This window comes from Petaurus breviceps, unplaced genomic scaffold, assembly GCF_028583685.1.
Source record: "Petaurus breviceps papuanus isolate PSGF00001 unplaced genomic scaffold, PetGlider_PUasm1.0 688, whole genome shotgun sequence".
In the NCBI taxonomy this organism is placed as follows: Eukaryota; Metazoa; Chordata; class Mammalia; order Diprotodontia; family Petauridae; genus Petaurus; species Petaurus breviceps.
In genome coordinates this window covers 27,784,131-27,800,255 of record NW_027186457.1, presented here as the reverse complement: position 1 = coordinate 27,800,255, position 16,125 = coordinate 27,784,131, and the positions used below count along the sequence as shown (strand labels likewise).

The 16,125-nt window shown below is 39.7% G+C and overlaps 2 protein-coding genes across 2 annotated transcripts in view; one reads left to right on the top strand and one right to left on the bottom strand.

Moving 5' to 3' along the window:
• The window catches only part of KCNMB3 (potassium calcium-activated channel subfamily M regulatory beta subunit 3), a 24,133-nt gene extending 8,996 nt beyond the window's left edge, over positions 1 to 15,137 (bottom strand). The window contains exons 1-2 of the mRNA XM_069104835.1: positions 15,076 to 15,137; positions 5,894 to 6,088 (exon numbers count right to left, since the gene is read on the bottom strand). Of these exons, the coding sequence (XP_068960936.1) occupies positions 5,894 to 6,088; positions 15,076 to 15,137 (257 nt within the window). The remainder of the gene's footprint in view (positions 1 to 5,893; positions 6,089 to 15,075) is intronic.
• Positions 1 to 16,125, top strand: part of MFN1 (mitofusin 1) — a 468,570-nt gene that overhangs the window by 325,195 nt on the left and 127,250 nt on the right. The window lies entirely within an intron of this gene.

Here is a 16,125-nt window from a genome sequence, read left to right as displayed (position 1 = left end):
AAGAAAGAAAGAAAGAAAGAAAGAAAGAAAGAAAGAAAGAAAGAAAGAGAAAGAGCCAGCTCTCGAAGGAGCTCATGGTCTAATGGGGGAAGCAACGTGCAAACAGCTATGCACACTGAAGAAATGCTAACTGCCTTACGGGCCGCTGCAGATCTGGGATGGCGCTCCCAAGCTGCTTCAGAATTTGGAGCCATAGATTTAGAAGCGATCTGCATAACAGGGTTAGTCGCCAAAGATGAGAGCTAGAGGACCAAGAGCAGGACCCTGAAGAACACCGAAAGGGGCCAGAAGGAAGATGAGGAGACAGAGAAGAAGTAGCTTGAATGAAAGAAAGAAAACCCTTTATTAAGCACTGACTATGTGCCCAGTGTTAGGAATACAAATACAGAAAAGCAAGATAACTCTCTGCCTTCAAGGGGCTCACATTCTGCTGGGAGGAGGAAGAGGAGAAAACTTACATTGCAATAAAGGGAGACCTAGAGGAGTGGGGAGCAGCGTGCTTGGGCTTGGGAGGTCACGGGGTAATGAACGGACGGACAGACCTTCCAAGAATGGAAGAGTTCGTTTGATGGCTGTTTCTAGAGCAAAAAGTGAAAAGCAAGCATCACTAAGCATCTGTGTGCCGGGATCTAGAGGCTGCCTTTATCACCTACATAGCCATAGAATAATTTAGATAGTTTGTGGCAGCGTGGCATGAAAATGACCAGAGATCAGCCTTCTAGGGTTTGGGTCAGGCTAGATATGGAGCTTGGGGCCCTAGGACAAGGACCAGGTTGAAGAGTCAGTCTAGATCAAAGAGGGTAAAGATGGCAAAAGTGTTGGAGGAGAACAAGAAGAATGTGGTGACCCTAACCTGCTCAAGAAAATTCAGTAGCTCCCTATTTTCTCTAGACAAAATACAAACTTCTACACTAGGCATCTAAAAGGTCCTCACCGTCTGCCTGCAGACTACATTTCCTGACCTTTCACATACTCTACTCCAGCCAAATTGGCCCACTTGCCATTTATAACCTCAGTATTCCATCTTCTACCTCCAGGTATTTGCACTGGCAGTCCTCCATAATTGGAATTCACTTTCTTCTTTCCCTAGAGACTCTCACTTCCTTCAATGCTCAGCTCCTGTGCTAACTTAAAAGGCAAGATGTCTCCTCATATTAGCATAGCTTATTGCTTCCATATTGTATCCTCCAGCAGAATGAAATCTCCTTGAGGGCAGGGAGGATTTTTCACTTTGTCTTTGTATCCCCAATGCCTAGTACTTAAATACTTGTTGAAATTAGAATTCTATTGGGTTGAAGGAAATGAGGAAGCAGTGAGAAAAAAAGATTAAAGATGCAAAAGAAAGAGAAAGATTAATGGAGATGGGTTCTAGAAGAGGCAGCCACCATCCAGATAGCAACCCCTATGGAGACTGGTCTTACCATGATCACCAACATTAACCACTGACGTTGCCACCAGCAGCAGGCAAGGCAGCCTAGCTGAAGTAGCAATATACTCTGAGAGTAAGTCAGAAGACAGTATGTGCCAAGGAAAATTAAATCACATCAACCCTCAACTACCACCTCCCCTCAAACCCTGGTGGAGGCAGTCCAGAGTCCTATACCCAAGAGCACCAAAAATAAGAAGTGTCCCTGCTTCCAGTCAGGACTCTACAACCCCTGCAGGGACCCAAGGAATTTTCACCACCCAAATCTTTGGCACCATCAAATGTCTCAAAGTTAGCAATGGGTATTTTTTTAATCAATGGATATGGCATTAAAGAAAATTCATTACCATCCAGCTTGCTGCAGCACCTTTCCACCTACCCTCCTAAATGTACTGTCTCTCCCATTCGAATAGGAGTGCCTTCAGAGCAGGGATTATATTCTTGTGATTGTCCAACTTTAACAGGAATCAAGAGTTGGCATTCCTCTAGTGTCTTATGATAACAACAACAACAAAAAAAAGCCTTACATATATTTTTTCTTTTATTCTTCAAAACAACTGTATGAGGTAGTCAGAATACCATCTCCATCTTACAGATGAGCAAATTGGAATATAGAGGTTCAGAAGATCTGCGTTCACATATAGCTTTAGCACATACTAGCTGTGTGTTATTGAGCTGGGATATGAGCCCAAACATTCCAATTCAGGTCTAATGCTCCTTATATCATGTCATGTTACTTCTCTCACTTTTTACCCCTAAATATGTTATCTTGGATATCAGTACCAGGAGAAAGATGAGTCAGTCCTTTATTGCTACAGAATTATTTTGTCCTAAACACTGAGAATCACTGAAATGTACAACTGCAGAAATATAAAAGAAACAATACAATAAAAAGAACTCTTCATGGGTGCAGTAGAAAAAAAAACATTAGTCTTGGTGTCAGAAGTAGCGTGTTCAAGTCCAGATTTGATGTTAGCTATGTAGTCCTGTGTTAATGGAGAAAATTGATTGTGTAGGCATTGCCTACCCAACAGGTTTGTTGTAAGGAAAGAGATTTGTGAGCCTTACACATGAGTTTTTATTTAAATATGAGCAATACTTATAATAACATTATAGAATATTATATGTAATAATATCATAGTTTGTTATTATATGTAAAGTTATGTTAAATTATAGTAATCAACAAAAACATTTTGCCCAACAGGACCCTATGGCATATAAAAAACACTTGAAAGGTTTCTGGTTCAATTGCTGATCACAGAAAAGATTTTCCACCCAGAGCTTCCCTAAATATTCCTGGGATACAAAGGGCTATAAAAATGTGCATACCCTTTGACCCAGCAATACCACTTCTAGGGCTGTATCCCGAAGAGATCATGCAAGTGGGAGGAGGACCCACGTGTACAAAAATATTGATAGTGACTCTTTGTGGTGGCAAAGAATTGGAAGTAAAGAGAATGCCCATGAATTGGGGAATGGCTAAACAAGTTGTGGTATAGGAATGGCATGGAATACTATTGTGCTCTAAGAAATGAGGAGCAGATGGACTTCATCATAACCTGAAGAGACTTATATGAACATGCTGAGTGAGGAGAGCAGAACCAGGAGAACTTTGTACACAATTACAGACATGTCATATCTGTGATGACTGACTTGGATAGACTGGGCTCCTCTCAGCAATGCAAGGCTATAAGACAACTCCAAAAGACTCATGATGGAAAAGGCAATCCACATCTAGAGAAAGAATTATGGAGTCTGAATGCAGATTGAAGCAAACTGCTTGTTCTCTCTCTTTTTTGTTTTTATTCCTTCTTTCTCATTGTTCATTCCATTGGTTATAATCCTTCTTTACAACTTGACCAATGTTTAATGTGAAGGTATTTGTAGAACCTATATCAGATTGCATGCTGCCATGGGGGAGAAGGGAGGAGCAGAGGAAGAGGGAGAAAATTTGGAACTCAAAAGCTGGTGGAACTGAATATTGTAAACTAAAAGTAAATAAATAAATTTTTAAAAAATATTCCTGGGCTACAGGCTACTCTATTATAATCTTGATTCAATCCTTACTGAGCACAACTGTAGCATTCAAGCACCAGGAGGATAGTCCAAAATTGTGTCTAAAATTCTAAGAGCAATGTCACTCACTCAGTGGAATATGGCCACATAATTAATTCCAAACCCCAAAAACTTAAATGAGCAAAGAATGACAGCACCATACAGTGAAACGAAGACCGATTTTGTAGTGAAAGGACCTGGGTCTGACTCCCACTTCTGCTACTTACCTAAGTCAACTGGATCAAGTTCATTTTCTCTCTCTGGCCCTATTTCCTCATCTTTAAAATGTCAGACTAGGGGGCGGCCAGGTAGCACAGTGAGTAAGAGCACCGGCCCCAGTGTCGGGATGACCTGGGGATCGAATCCAGGCTCATACACTTAGCACCCACTCAGAAACACCTGGCCGTGTAACCTTGAGCAAGTTACTTAACCCCAATTGCTTTTAAAAAAAAATAAAATAAAATAAAATGTCAGACTAGAAAATCTCCAAAATGCTTTTCTGCCTTAAATCTATGATCCTATTCTCTGTTATCACCCAGTTACTCACTATACTCTTAGCAGAAATATTTAGTTTGTCCAGCTTTGTTTTTGTAATTTTATAATGATTTTAAAATATTCACTTACAACTTTAATCATCTGAATTTCACATTTAATTACACGTGAACTTATGAGGCCTGTAAGTGGGGCTCTGTTTTCAAGTAATAAAATAGCATTCGTAGGCAAAATAGCAATGATTGGTATAATAATTTAGTAAGTGTGGATAGAAGCAGTGATCACCAAAATCATTGCCACAGACCTTGAGTGCCAATGTGAACATCTCTAGCTTCCATTATCTCCACAATGTCTACAGAAATGTCAGAGTACTGGTTCCTTGTTGAATAGTACATCATTTCAGTCTGATAAATTTCAGGGGACAGAGTTATTTAAACACTGCATTGAGGAAAACATTAAGTCAGGAGAAAGGGGATGCAATGTCATTTCACCATCACTGAAAAGAATTAGGTTATGCTATGATGTTATAGATCTGGGATCTGGGATATATTTACCTCATTGTTCAATGGTAAATGCCTCCCTAATCCATAACTAAACCTCTTGGAACATTTAAGCTGTCAGAACTCCTGCCAGGGGACCTCTTCAAAGAACTTTTTCTCCATAATGAGCTTTCTTGCCTATACTATTTCAGACAATAAATTTGATTTGAGAAGGAACAAGCAGCTCAGAAATTCAAAGATATTCAATGACTTGAAGTTGTCCCTGTTAACATTCAATAGGTTAGGTACAAACAAGTGAGGGTGCTGTCTCCAGAAGGTCAAGGTCACTGTGTAACCTTGAGTGGGTGAATTTCTCTCACTAGGTCTCAGGTTCCTTAACTGTAAAATGTGGCAGTTAAACTGGCTAATGTCAGAGGCCCTTTCCAACACCAGCATTCTATAACTCTAGGCCACTGGAAAATAGGCATGGTTTAGACAGCCTGTTATCTTCTCTGAACACAGGTTAGCTAATTAGCAAATTTCGACCAAGGGAGATCACAAGATTATTGACCTAATGGTGGAAGGGCCTTCAGAGGCCATGTAATCCAGCTCCCTCATTTTACAAATAAAGAAACTAACATAACACCCTGAAGGAGGGGTGGGGGAAAGAGTGACAGAATAGATCTCCATAGCAGTGGATGCCATAACCTCAATGAATAGTGGTGGACTTAGGGTCAGGAAAACCCAAGTTCACATCCTACTTCAGATACTTACTGACTGACCCTGGGCAAGTCACGTAACCTTTCTCAGCTTGTTTCTTTGAGTGCGATGTAAAATCAGGATAAGAAAAGCACCTTCCTCACAGAGTTATTGTGAAGGCCCAGTGAAACTATGCCTGTAAATGGCTGTGCAGATCTGAAAGTGCTGTATAAATGTTAGCTATTATTCTTTTTTTTTTTTTGCTTTTTTGTTTTTTGGAGGGGGGAAGGCAGGGTAATTGGGGTTAAGTGACTTGCCCAAGGTCACATAGCTAGCTTTGTGTTAAGTGTCTGAGGCCGGATTTGAACTCAGGTCCCCTGACTCCAGGGCCGGTTCTCTATTCACTGACTGCGCCACCTAGCCACGTGGCCCTGTTAGCTATTATTCTAAGAGCACCATTCCACTCTCCAGGATGGATGTTCTCTTCTGTGCTTACTCCAGTTTGTCTGTATCTTACCTAAAATGTGATTCCTGAACACCATGTGCCAGATGTGGTCTGCCCAGGGCACATCAGAATGGAGCTTCACTTCTCCTCATTGGACACTGGGCCTTCCTTCTTATAGCCAGGAATAGCATTAGCTCTCTTGACTGCCATAGATCATAACTGGCTCTTTATTGAGTTTGCCCAGTCCATGAGCAGTGATGTACACAACTAGCATTTCTTTGGGCTTTTTGTTCTTACCTGAGCATGAAAGGTTTTAGAATGGTGACTCCAAGCAAAAAAAACATAAGGACAGAGAAACCCATCATCACAAACCCCAGGAGGATAGCTCGATCTTCTCCTGCACTGGAAGGAGGCTTTTTCTGTACATCTGGAGCAGACTCTCCATCACCACAGTCTTTCTTTTTCCTCCTATCAGAAGTAGAGAAGGCTGACCTTTGACAAGATGGATTAAAAAATATTATTTTAAAATTATCATTACAATCCTGTATAAGTATAAAAATTGACCAGTTCCCCCAAAGAAAAGACATATTCCCACTTGTCATTCCCCAGGTAAGACTATAATTGAAAATCAAGCAAAAATGTATGGTCTATATCAGATTGCTTGCCATCTTGGGGAAGGGGGAAGGGAGGGGGGAAAAATTTGGAATTCAAAATCTTATAAAAGTGAATGTTGAAAACTAAAAGGAAAGGGGAAAAGTTGCAAAAGCACTAGGGCTCTACCAGGGTGGAATGAAGACTAGATTGCCTTTGTTCCCACTTAATGGCAATAGAGGTCCTGTCACAGTACTTTGGAGAGTAATAACTAGCAATTTCAGCACCTGGGGCAACAACTACCCAGAAGCAATACCAGCTGAGACAAACAGCACTAAATTTGCCCTCTAATCAATTTTATAATTTGTGTTGTGAAAGTAATACAACAGATTCAGATGAATGGAAGAGAAAATTGCTTACTAAGGCACTTCAGGGGACAGAATCTCATAGGTGTAGGGATCTTGGAGATTTCATTTTTTAGTCTAAACCAAATTCTAGGGTCTCAGGCTCCATCTCCTACAGCTGTGTAAAGCAAAGTAGAATTGGGATTTTGACTTGCCCCTGTTGGAGCAGTTTGGTGCTGTCTTTGGAAGGAGGGTGGGACTGAGGATTATTTCCCTGGGAAAGAGGAAGGAGATCCTTACTGTAGCATCTGGGAAAGGTGTCTATAATTTGGGTTTTTCTTTATGAACGGAATGGAGAGAAGGAAGTAGCAAGCAGACTGTAATCCATTGACCCCAAGGTTACCAGAATCCTGAATCTCCTCTTTTCTACCCTCTGAAAATTTTTAGCCTCTATTTGGTGTTTGCACTAGACAGACAAAATGACAAATAAATGAGTTTGGTAAAAATAAATAAATTGTTTGATATAAGAATTAAAAGAAAAAGGAAGGGGTGGCCAGGTAGCACAGCGAGTAAGAGCTCCGGCTCCAGTGTCCTGATGACCTGGAGATCAAATCCCAGGCTCAGACACTTAGCACCCACCCAGAAACACCTGGCCATGTAACCTTGAGCAAGTTACTTAACCCCAATTGCTTAGGGGTGGCCAGGTGGCTCAGTGGGTAAGAGCACCAGCTCCAGTGTCGGGATGACCTGGATCAAATCTGGGCTCAGATACTCAGCACCACACCCAGAAATAACTGGCCATGTAACCTTGAGCAAGTTACTTAACCCCGATTGCTTTAAAAAAAAAAAAAAAGGAAAAAAAGCAAATCCACACTAATTCAGACTAATGGGGGTAAGAGTGGGGGAAGAATATTGGTCTAAATTAATGAAAAGTTTTCATCACAGAACTTTTTTCATGAATGCAATTTTGTTCCTTTCAAGGAATAAACTCATCTGATTGTTCAATGTGATATAGAGAAAGAAGATTATATAGAGAGTCAAAAGACCCTAGTTCAAATCCCAACTCTTCAACTTATTATCTTTGTGACCTTGAACAAGTCACTTAACAATAATGAGTCGCCACATGTAAAATGAGGCAGTTTGACTAGATGACTGTTAAGGTCTCTGCCATCTCTAAATCTCCAACTCAGAATCACTAGTTTTCTTCTGGAAGCTTTTCATTGCATTCTCAGCTACTAATACATTCTTTCCTCCCCTGAACCCACCCATCACTTTGGATCTATTTTTGCATCTGTTTTGAAAATACCTGCATATGTAAATATCCAGCCTAATTTTCCCCAAAAAATTTCTTTGTGTCTATTTTGTATTTGTATCTCTAGCACCTAACATTATACTTGGCACATATAAAGAAGTAGGCACTTCATAAATACATGTTGATGAATTGATTTTGTACATACTAATATATATACATGTATAACCTATTCCCCACCAACTTGACTGTAAGCTTCTTGAGGGCAAGAACTAGTTTCACTTTTGTCTTTAAATTTCCTACACCCAGCAGAGCATCCCATACACAGGTGGTTCTTACTAATTGCTCATTTTTTATTGATCCTAAGACTAAACTGGCAGTATGGCCTAATGATAATAACAGCTTGATTTTATGTAGCATTTTCAGGCTTACAAATCACTTTTACATTCATTATCTCATTTATGTCTCATGATCACATTGTGCTATTATTTTCCCCTATCTTTTTTAAGATGAGGAAACTGAGGCTCTGAGAGGTTAATGACTTGACCAGGGTCATACGTAGCATCTGAAGCCAGATTGAAATGAAGGTCTTTCTGACTTCAAGCCTAATAATCTATCCACTATGGCTCACTTCTTAGTCATTCTTGGCTTAGTCATGGGAGAAATATCTCTTTTCTGAATACGTGTAGTAGGTAATTGCTGCTGAAATTGATCTACCATAACACAGAGCATAACAGAAAAAAAAAACCCTAGATTTTATTATGCTTAGACATAAGTTCAGATCTGAGACAAAAAATAAACCTGAACAAAGATTAGGATTCTAATAAGGCCTCTCAAAGACAAAATTACATCAGAATGACAAAGAATTAATTCTCTGTAATCTTATACATTACTCTAGACCATAAAAGTAAAAGAAAAGACAGATTCATAATCCCATTCTCCCTTCAATGTCATAAAATTTGAAATAAACTTAGTTAAGCAAAGTCATAATCTCATACATACCTTAGAGAAACAAACCTAGTTTAAAAGACCCCATTGGCAAACTAACTCAAGTTACAGATTAAACTACTTTTAGAAGGTTCACACACAATTGGCTGATTGAGGGGAAGATTTACATGTCACCAAGACAGGTAGGAAAACTGGTGTTGAGGAAATCCTTCCTTATAGAGTTAGCCAGGGGAGCTATCGAATAACTAAATCACATTGGGGAGCTCAAATTCCCTTTTTGGTTTTTATCAAAAGAATATCAAACAGTCTTCCCTTAACACTATTATTCCAGAAGTCAGGTTTTGGCCAGGTGAGGTTAGTATTACAGAAGACGGGCTTTTAGTCAACCAAAAGTTGCAAAAGGAAAGGCCTACATAATAAAAATTAATAAAAGGAAGTCAAGAATAAAAAAATTCACATAAATACACAGGTCATTTTTAAAAATCTAATTCCAAATCAGTGCACACGACTAACAAATTCATTTTTTAAACCACTTTCTCTTCTCTAAATCCACTAATTCATTTTTGGTTGAATTATGAAATGATTCAATCATTTGGGGGAGCAATCTGGAATTATGCCCAAAGAGTTATTAAACTACTTATACCTTTTGACCCAGCAATACCACTACTAGGTCTATTTTCAAAGATGATTAGGGAAAAAGGAAGAGAACCATGTGTTTTAAAATGTTTATAGGAGCTCTCTTTGTGGTGATAAAGAACTGGAAATTGCAGGGATTCCCATCAATTGCAGAATGACTAAACAAGTAGTATATGATTGTGATGGAATACTACTGTGCTATAAGAAATGAGGAGTTCAAAGATTTTAGAAAAAACATAGAAAGACTTTCACAAAACAAGGAAAAGTGAAATGAGCACAATCAAAAGAGCATTGTATAAAGTAACAGCAATATTGTTTTAAGAATGACTTTGAACAAATAAATTATTTTGGTTATTATAAATACCCAAATTAATTATAAAGGACATATGAAGGAAGGTGCTATTGGCATCCAGAGAAAGAATTAATAAATAGAAGTATGTATAGAAGACTTTGACATACACACACATCTATTTATATCTAATGGCAGTCATCTCTAGGGCAGGGAGAGAGAAAAAAAAGGAAATTGACATCACTTTGTTGTATATTTAAAAGGGACAGCAAGTTGTATGTAGTAGATTTGCAATTTTATGTGCAGTTATCTTTTTTTATTTTGCTATGTTATGGAAATGCTTGTTTTATTCCATAAATTAAAAATAAAATAAATTTTTTAAAAAGAAAAAAAATACAGATTTCAGAGGGAATCTAGGGTTTATGAGGGCTATTAGTACATCACAGTGATATTCAAGTGTCAGCAGACAGAGGGAGGTGGGGAGGATATGGTAGTCTTCACATCACCTCTGAAGTTCATAGGATCATAGTTTTAAGAGCTAGAAGGTCCAGACCTGGGAGGCCATACAAGCCAACCCCCTCATTTTAACCAAGGTTGACTTGACCAAGGACATCCAGGTAGCAAGTGGTAGGATTTGAACCCAGATCCTTTGATTCAAGTCAATGATCTTCCTACTGTGACATGCTACTTCTGGCATCATAGAATTGCAGTTAGAAAGGACTTCAGAGGTCATCTAGTCTAACCCCCTCTTTTATATATATATATAAAAACAGAGACCCTAGGAGGTGATGTGACTTGCTCAAGGTCATACAGGTAGGAAGCACCAGAAGTAGGATTTGAACCCAGATCCTCTCCCTCTCCAGTGCTCACTCATGAGTGCCCTTTCATAACATCACATGCCATATAAGTATATCCTTCCTATGCTTTAGGCAACCCCTTCTCCTGGAGCTCAACAGAAACTCTTAGGATAGAATATTCACAAGAGAAAAAATTTCAGGTTCTTCCCTACTGTTCCCCACAACAGCTTCACTTTCATTTTTTCCTCTAGTATGCTCCCTCCTCTTCCCTTGGCAAGATCTTCTAACTGTAGAGATACCTCAGGGAACATAGGCAACCCCACTGAAGTCCCAAGGGTCCACCTAAGAAAGCCCTGATTCACAACTTGGCAGGATTCATGGCAACCTATTTATTATAGACCAGTGAGCTAGTTTTGAGATCTTAAAGGTCCCTTGTTTTTCGTTCTTAATCCCATTGGGCAGAATGGGCAGAGAGAGTAGAAGAAAACAAAATTCAAACATTGATACTGTATGAACAGATTTGAAAAGAAAGTAATTGAGAGGAGACCAGCTTGAAGTTCTGGATTTAAGTCTCAGATCTGAAACTGACTAACTAGGTGACCACCAACCAGTCTTTAGATCTCAAATGCTGGAGCCTTTTGTCAAGACACTACATTGTCAAAAGGTGACTTCTGGCACTATGGACAGCTCCGGAATTATGCCAAGACCTTCTGATAGGTATTCTTAAGGATCCAGGGTGCACTGCAGGGGGAATTATCTCCTAATAAGGTCCTGGTGGAATTCTTAACATTTTACAGTGGTATATTCTGGCACCAGCATAACTTATTAGCATCAGTTGGGAAGTTATTATACCATGTTCCCCTGTCTAAAATGTTCACCTAAAGATCTTTTGAGAAATGGTCAGATCTCTAGCCCCTCAACTCTTCAGGGAAAGAGTTGATAACATTTGGTGTTTAGTAAACACCTCTCACTAGAGAACTGTAAAGCAAATTTTAAATGTCATAGGGAAGACCCAGTGAGGCCATTACATAAAGATGATCACTTGCACTCTGGGAACACTGGAGTGAGATGGGGGAAAATATTTCTTATATCCTTTTGGCATCTTCCTTCCCTCATCTTCTAGTACCTTCCCAATCACTCTGTATCTGATTTGTATATACCCATATGTGAGCATGTTGTCTGCCCTGGATAGATTGTAAACTCCTGAAGGAGTTTCTTTCATCTTTTTACCCCAATGTCTAACACATTTTAGGTACTTAATAAAAATTTCTTGACTGATCAATTGACAAAACCTCTAAAGAATATCTTGTCTTCAATTCTCTCCTAGCTTACCCACTCTTACTTATGGAGCTGTAACTAGGAATTCTCGGAGAAACCAGAGCAAATCAAGGGGAAGGTGAATATGAGACACACCTCAAGACCAGATTATGTCACAGTCACCACTCATCTAACCCTAGTTAAGAAAGGCAGGTTCTTGGAGAGGAGAGTGGTGGGAACAGGACACCTGGGGGAGAAGGTGACACTCAGACTAGATGAGATAGAAGGAAGTACTTCCTGTCCCAAGTCCTCACATGGGGAAAGGGACAAAATGGTTCCTTCTCAGGGCAGTCCTCCATGCTATGTGGTCCTTCACTGACCCCACAATGTCCAAGAGGAGAAGGAAAAGCACTATCTGCACTACCACCACCAATTCACCATCCTGGATCAAAGCTCTGTTTGACCCAGTAGGTCACATCTCTGCTTACTTGAAGAATTGGAATTCAGCACCTCTATGATCATAGAAGCATAAATCTAGAGTTAGTAAGACCTAAGAGATCATCAATTCAAATCATCTCTTTTTACAGATAAGAAAACTAAGGTTCAGTTGCTGGCCAAAGGCCCCATAGATAGTAAGTGGCAGAAGTGGGGTTTAAACTCAGGTCTTAGGACTCCAATCCACCATTCTTTCCACCACAGCATACAGCCTCTCAAGGAGATAATATCAGGAATATAAGGAAGACTATTGATAAGGGATTCCATAATAAAGAAGCAAACTGGATTGGATTTTCCAATCCAGACCTGAGTCCCAGGCTGTTATTGGGACATTACTCACCAGATGTCTTCTGATTTCACAGAAATAGAAAATCTGAGAGTAGGAAGTGACCTTAGTGTTCATCTAGTCTAACCTATACCCCAAAGGAATCTCCATTATAACAGACCTGACCAGTGATGGATTTAATACAACAAAGGTGAGTGTCTGAGAACTTTAACAATGTTATCTAACTTTCTTATCTAAACTGGGTCTTTGGAGGTACAGATGGCTTTTCCCAGGACCCTGAAGTTTTTTTATTATTAGGCAGAATAAGAACAAGAATAGTAGTTGTCTGTCTTTATCCCTCTCAGAGCTCTGCTCCTGACTCTCTGGACTTTCCCTACCAAGCCACAGCAAACAACCTTCTTACCCTGAAAGTTCACTCCATTCCTCTGGTCATTTCTTTTGATTGACTGAAGTTCCTCTGAGAGGTTCTTCCCAGAGCCTTTACTTTAAAGAAAGTGCCCCGGTCACCCATTGTCTTTACTCCTTTCTGGACTCCCTAGAACTTTTCCATACTTTTTCCCTCCCCCTTTCAGCTTCTTTTTATGTTATCTTTTTCCATTAGAATATAAGCACCTTAAGGGCAGGAACTTTCTTTCTTATTGTACTCATATTCTCAGTACTTAGCTGGGCATTGAGTAAATGCTTAATAAACATTTGTTGACTTAACTTTCTTTCTTGACTTGTCTTACAAAGATTCAGAACTCCCCCAAAATGTGACCATTTCTTCATTGGGCTGCCTGTGGAAGTGGGAGGCTTCTGAGTAGTTGGTCTACTGAATTAATAATAGTTCCTTTTTAATTGTTTATAAGAGACTTTCCCTAGTCATCTTTTCTGTACACTTATTTTCTTAGTTTACAAAGAAATTACTAAACAAACTCTCTCTTTGGAAAGAGCAGTACAATTCATCAAATTGAATGGGAAAACTGTGTTGTGGGTTAATTAGTCATTTTGGGAGTGAGAATGAGAGAGCATTTGCTTTGGGGGCAAGCTTACAACTAATTATATTGTAAGCATCCATCAGAGTTGGGGTCAGAACAACAGGGCTTGTTTCCCTGCCTGCGTTTTTTTTTTACTTTTAATGTCAAAGTTTAATGGTGTTCACAGGCTCTCTATTTCCCTGCCACATGGCAATAAAGGTCACTTATTTTGCAGAAATGATGTTTTCCAGAATTTGTTTATATTCCTTCCTCTATCCCGCCTCTGGTTTCTGCTTCCTCTATCATTTTCCCCAATTTCTCTTTACCTTGCATCCTCCTCCCCTTGACTGGACCCTCTTTTTATCTTTCCCACTCTCCTATATCTGTGCCTGTATTTAAAGGATAAAGTATGTGATATGGGGAGGTAACTACGAGCTTTAGAATCTTAATCATTACTTTCTCTCTGTTGGTCACGAGTGGAAGGGTTCTTTTGCCTCCAAGACTTTCAAGATGTGTAACCCTGGGCTAATCACTGAATCTTTCTAAGCCTCATTTTCCACATCTGTAAAATGAAGATAATAGTACCTACACTACATACCTCACAGGATTGTTGTAAGGATCAAACGAATTGATGTATGTAAAGTGTTTTGTCAGTCTTAATGCATCTATCCAAGTAATATTGTTATGAGATTTTACCTATTATATTCCTCTCATTTTATACCTAAAAATCCTGAAGCCCTGAAAGGTTATAACTTGCTAGGGTCATATAGTTGGTGAATGGTGGAGCTGGGATTTGAACCTAGATGTTCTGTCTTCAAACTCAATGTTCTTTCAATATATGATCGGACTCCTAGTTCCATCTTTGGTCTTGACACACTGATACAATGGGCAAGTCTTGCGTTCTCTTTCAGGTGATCTGAGTATTAGAATGTTACATCCCAGGAGCCAAGCTTGTGTTGATTTAATGCCCCTGCCCACCATCTACCCTTGCTGCCATCCCCCTCACTCTTCTCCTTTCCAGTAAGCCCCATTATCGGCCAAGAGAGTACGAAGTTCCGGGATAGAATGTCTCAAGGTTCTCAGCATAAGGCGAAAGAAGCCTTGATTTAGTTGAATGCAACATTTTAAGTACCTACTACTTTTCAGACACAGTGCCAGGTGCTGAAGATGCAGAGACAATGATAGAATAGTCCCCATACTCAGGAATCTTACATTCCTGGGGGGAAATAACATATACATATGCATAGATAAATAAATACAAATACATATTATATGTAAAATTTGATCAACACACATTATTTAGTAAAACCCTACTGTGTTCAAGACATAATGTTAAGCACTAGAGATAAAAGGCAAAATGAAAGTTTCTGACCTCAAGGATCTTTACTGAGAGAAAAACATTCACTGGGGGAAAAACAACTTCTACATAGACAAGGAATTGCAGAAATTACCCAAAATAAATCCAAAATAATTTCTGAAGTCCTGGGGTTTGAAGTCCCACTACCCCCCAAAAGTAAAATGCCACTGAGATGATCTTTTCTATCCTCTCCCCTTCTTCCCACAGAGGAAAGCCTATCCACATCCTTCAATAAGAGTTGAGTTCTTCTCCTCAGTTCTTGCTCAGTTCTTACCTTCCCTGGCGCCTCCGGCTGCCCTGCAGTGTAATCTGAATGGGGACGTTGAACGGCTGCATGAGGCCGGGGGCTGGGCAGAATGGACGCCTTTTACTTGAGGCATGGCCTCAAAGGGAGCAGGGGAGGGTGAAGTTTCAGACCAAACGGAAGTGCAGTCCCTGAGGAAGCCATCAGCTGCAGTCTCTGCAGCTCCCTGCAGAAGTCTCTACCTTGCCCAGTTCTGTCAATCTCCTACTATTTGGGGTTTCTTGGTCTCCTTGAGAACTATGAACTTCCTGCCTGGCCCTTGGCATATCACAGGTTCCTGGTTCATTCCAATTGGACATTTTAAAAGATGTTCAAAAACAGAATGGTCAATTTTCCAGTCATAAGCTTCTAACCAATTATTATCTAATTAAAAGCTGCTTCTCCATCACCTGTGTTTCTGCTCCAGCAACCTGATGCATCACCATGGAAACCTAAACTCTTGTGGGAAGTTAGGAGACCACAAGGGACCACTTTGTACTTGGTGAGGAATATTTTCAACTCAAGGTTAAGGGGGAGGGGACATGCCACCCTCACCAGATTAGTCTGTTACAGCAAGTAATTTAGAAGGTACTTCTGGGTCTGACAGTGCCACAGAGTCACCAAAAATTAAAGACCTTACAGTAGTCAAATTAGTTAAAATATGTAAAGTACTCTGTATATATATAAAATATATACACTTAAAGTGCTATAAAATGCTTGTTGTTATTTGTATGTGCTAAGTGCAAGGACACAAAGAAACGCAAAACATATGGTCCTTACCTTCAGATGAACTCACATTTTTATGAGGGAGAGAACGCGAAAATAACTTTGAACATACAAGAGTAAGACAAGTAGAGTGTTTTGTTGTCGTTCAGTCATTTTCAGACATGTCTGACCCTTCATGACCTCATTTGGAGCTTTCTTGGCAAAGGTGCTAGGGTGGTTTCCCATTCCCTTCTCCAGCTCATTTTACAGATGAGGCAAACAGGGTTATGTGACTAGCCCAGGGTCACACAGCTGGTATGTATCTGAGGCTGGATT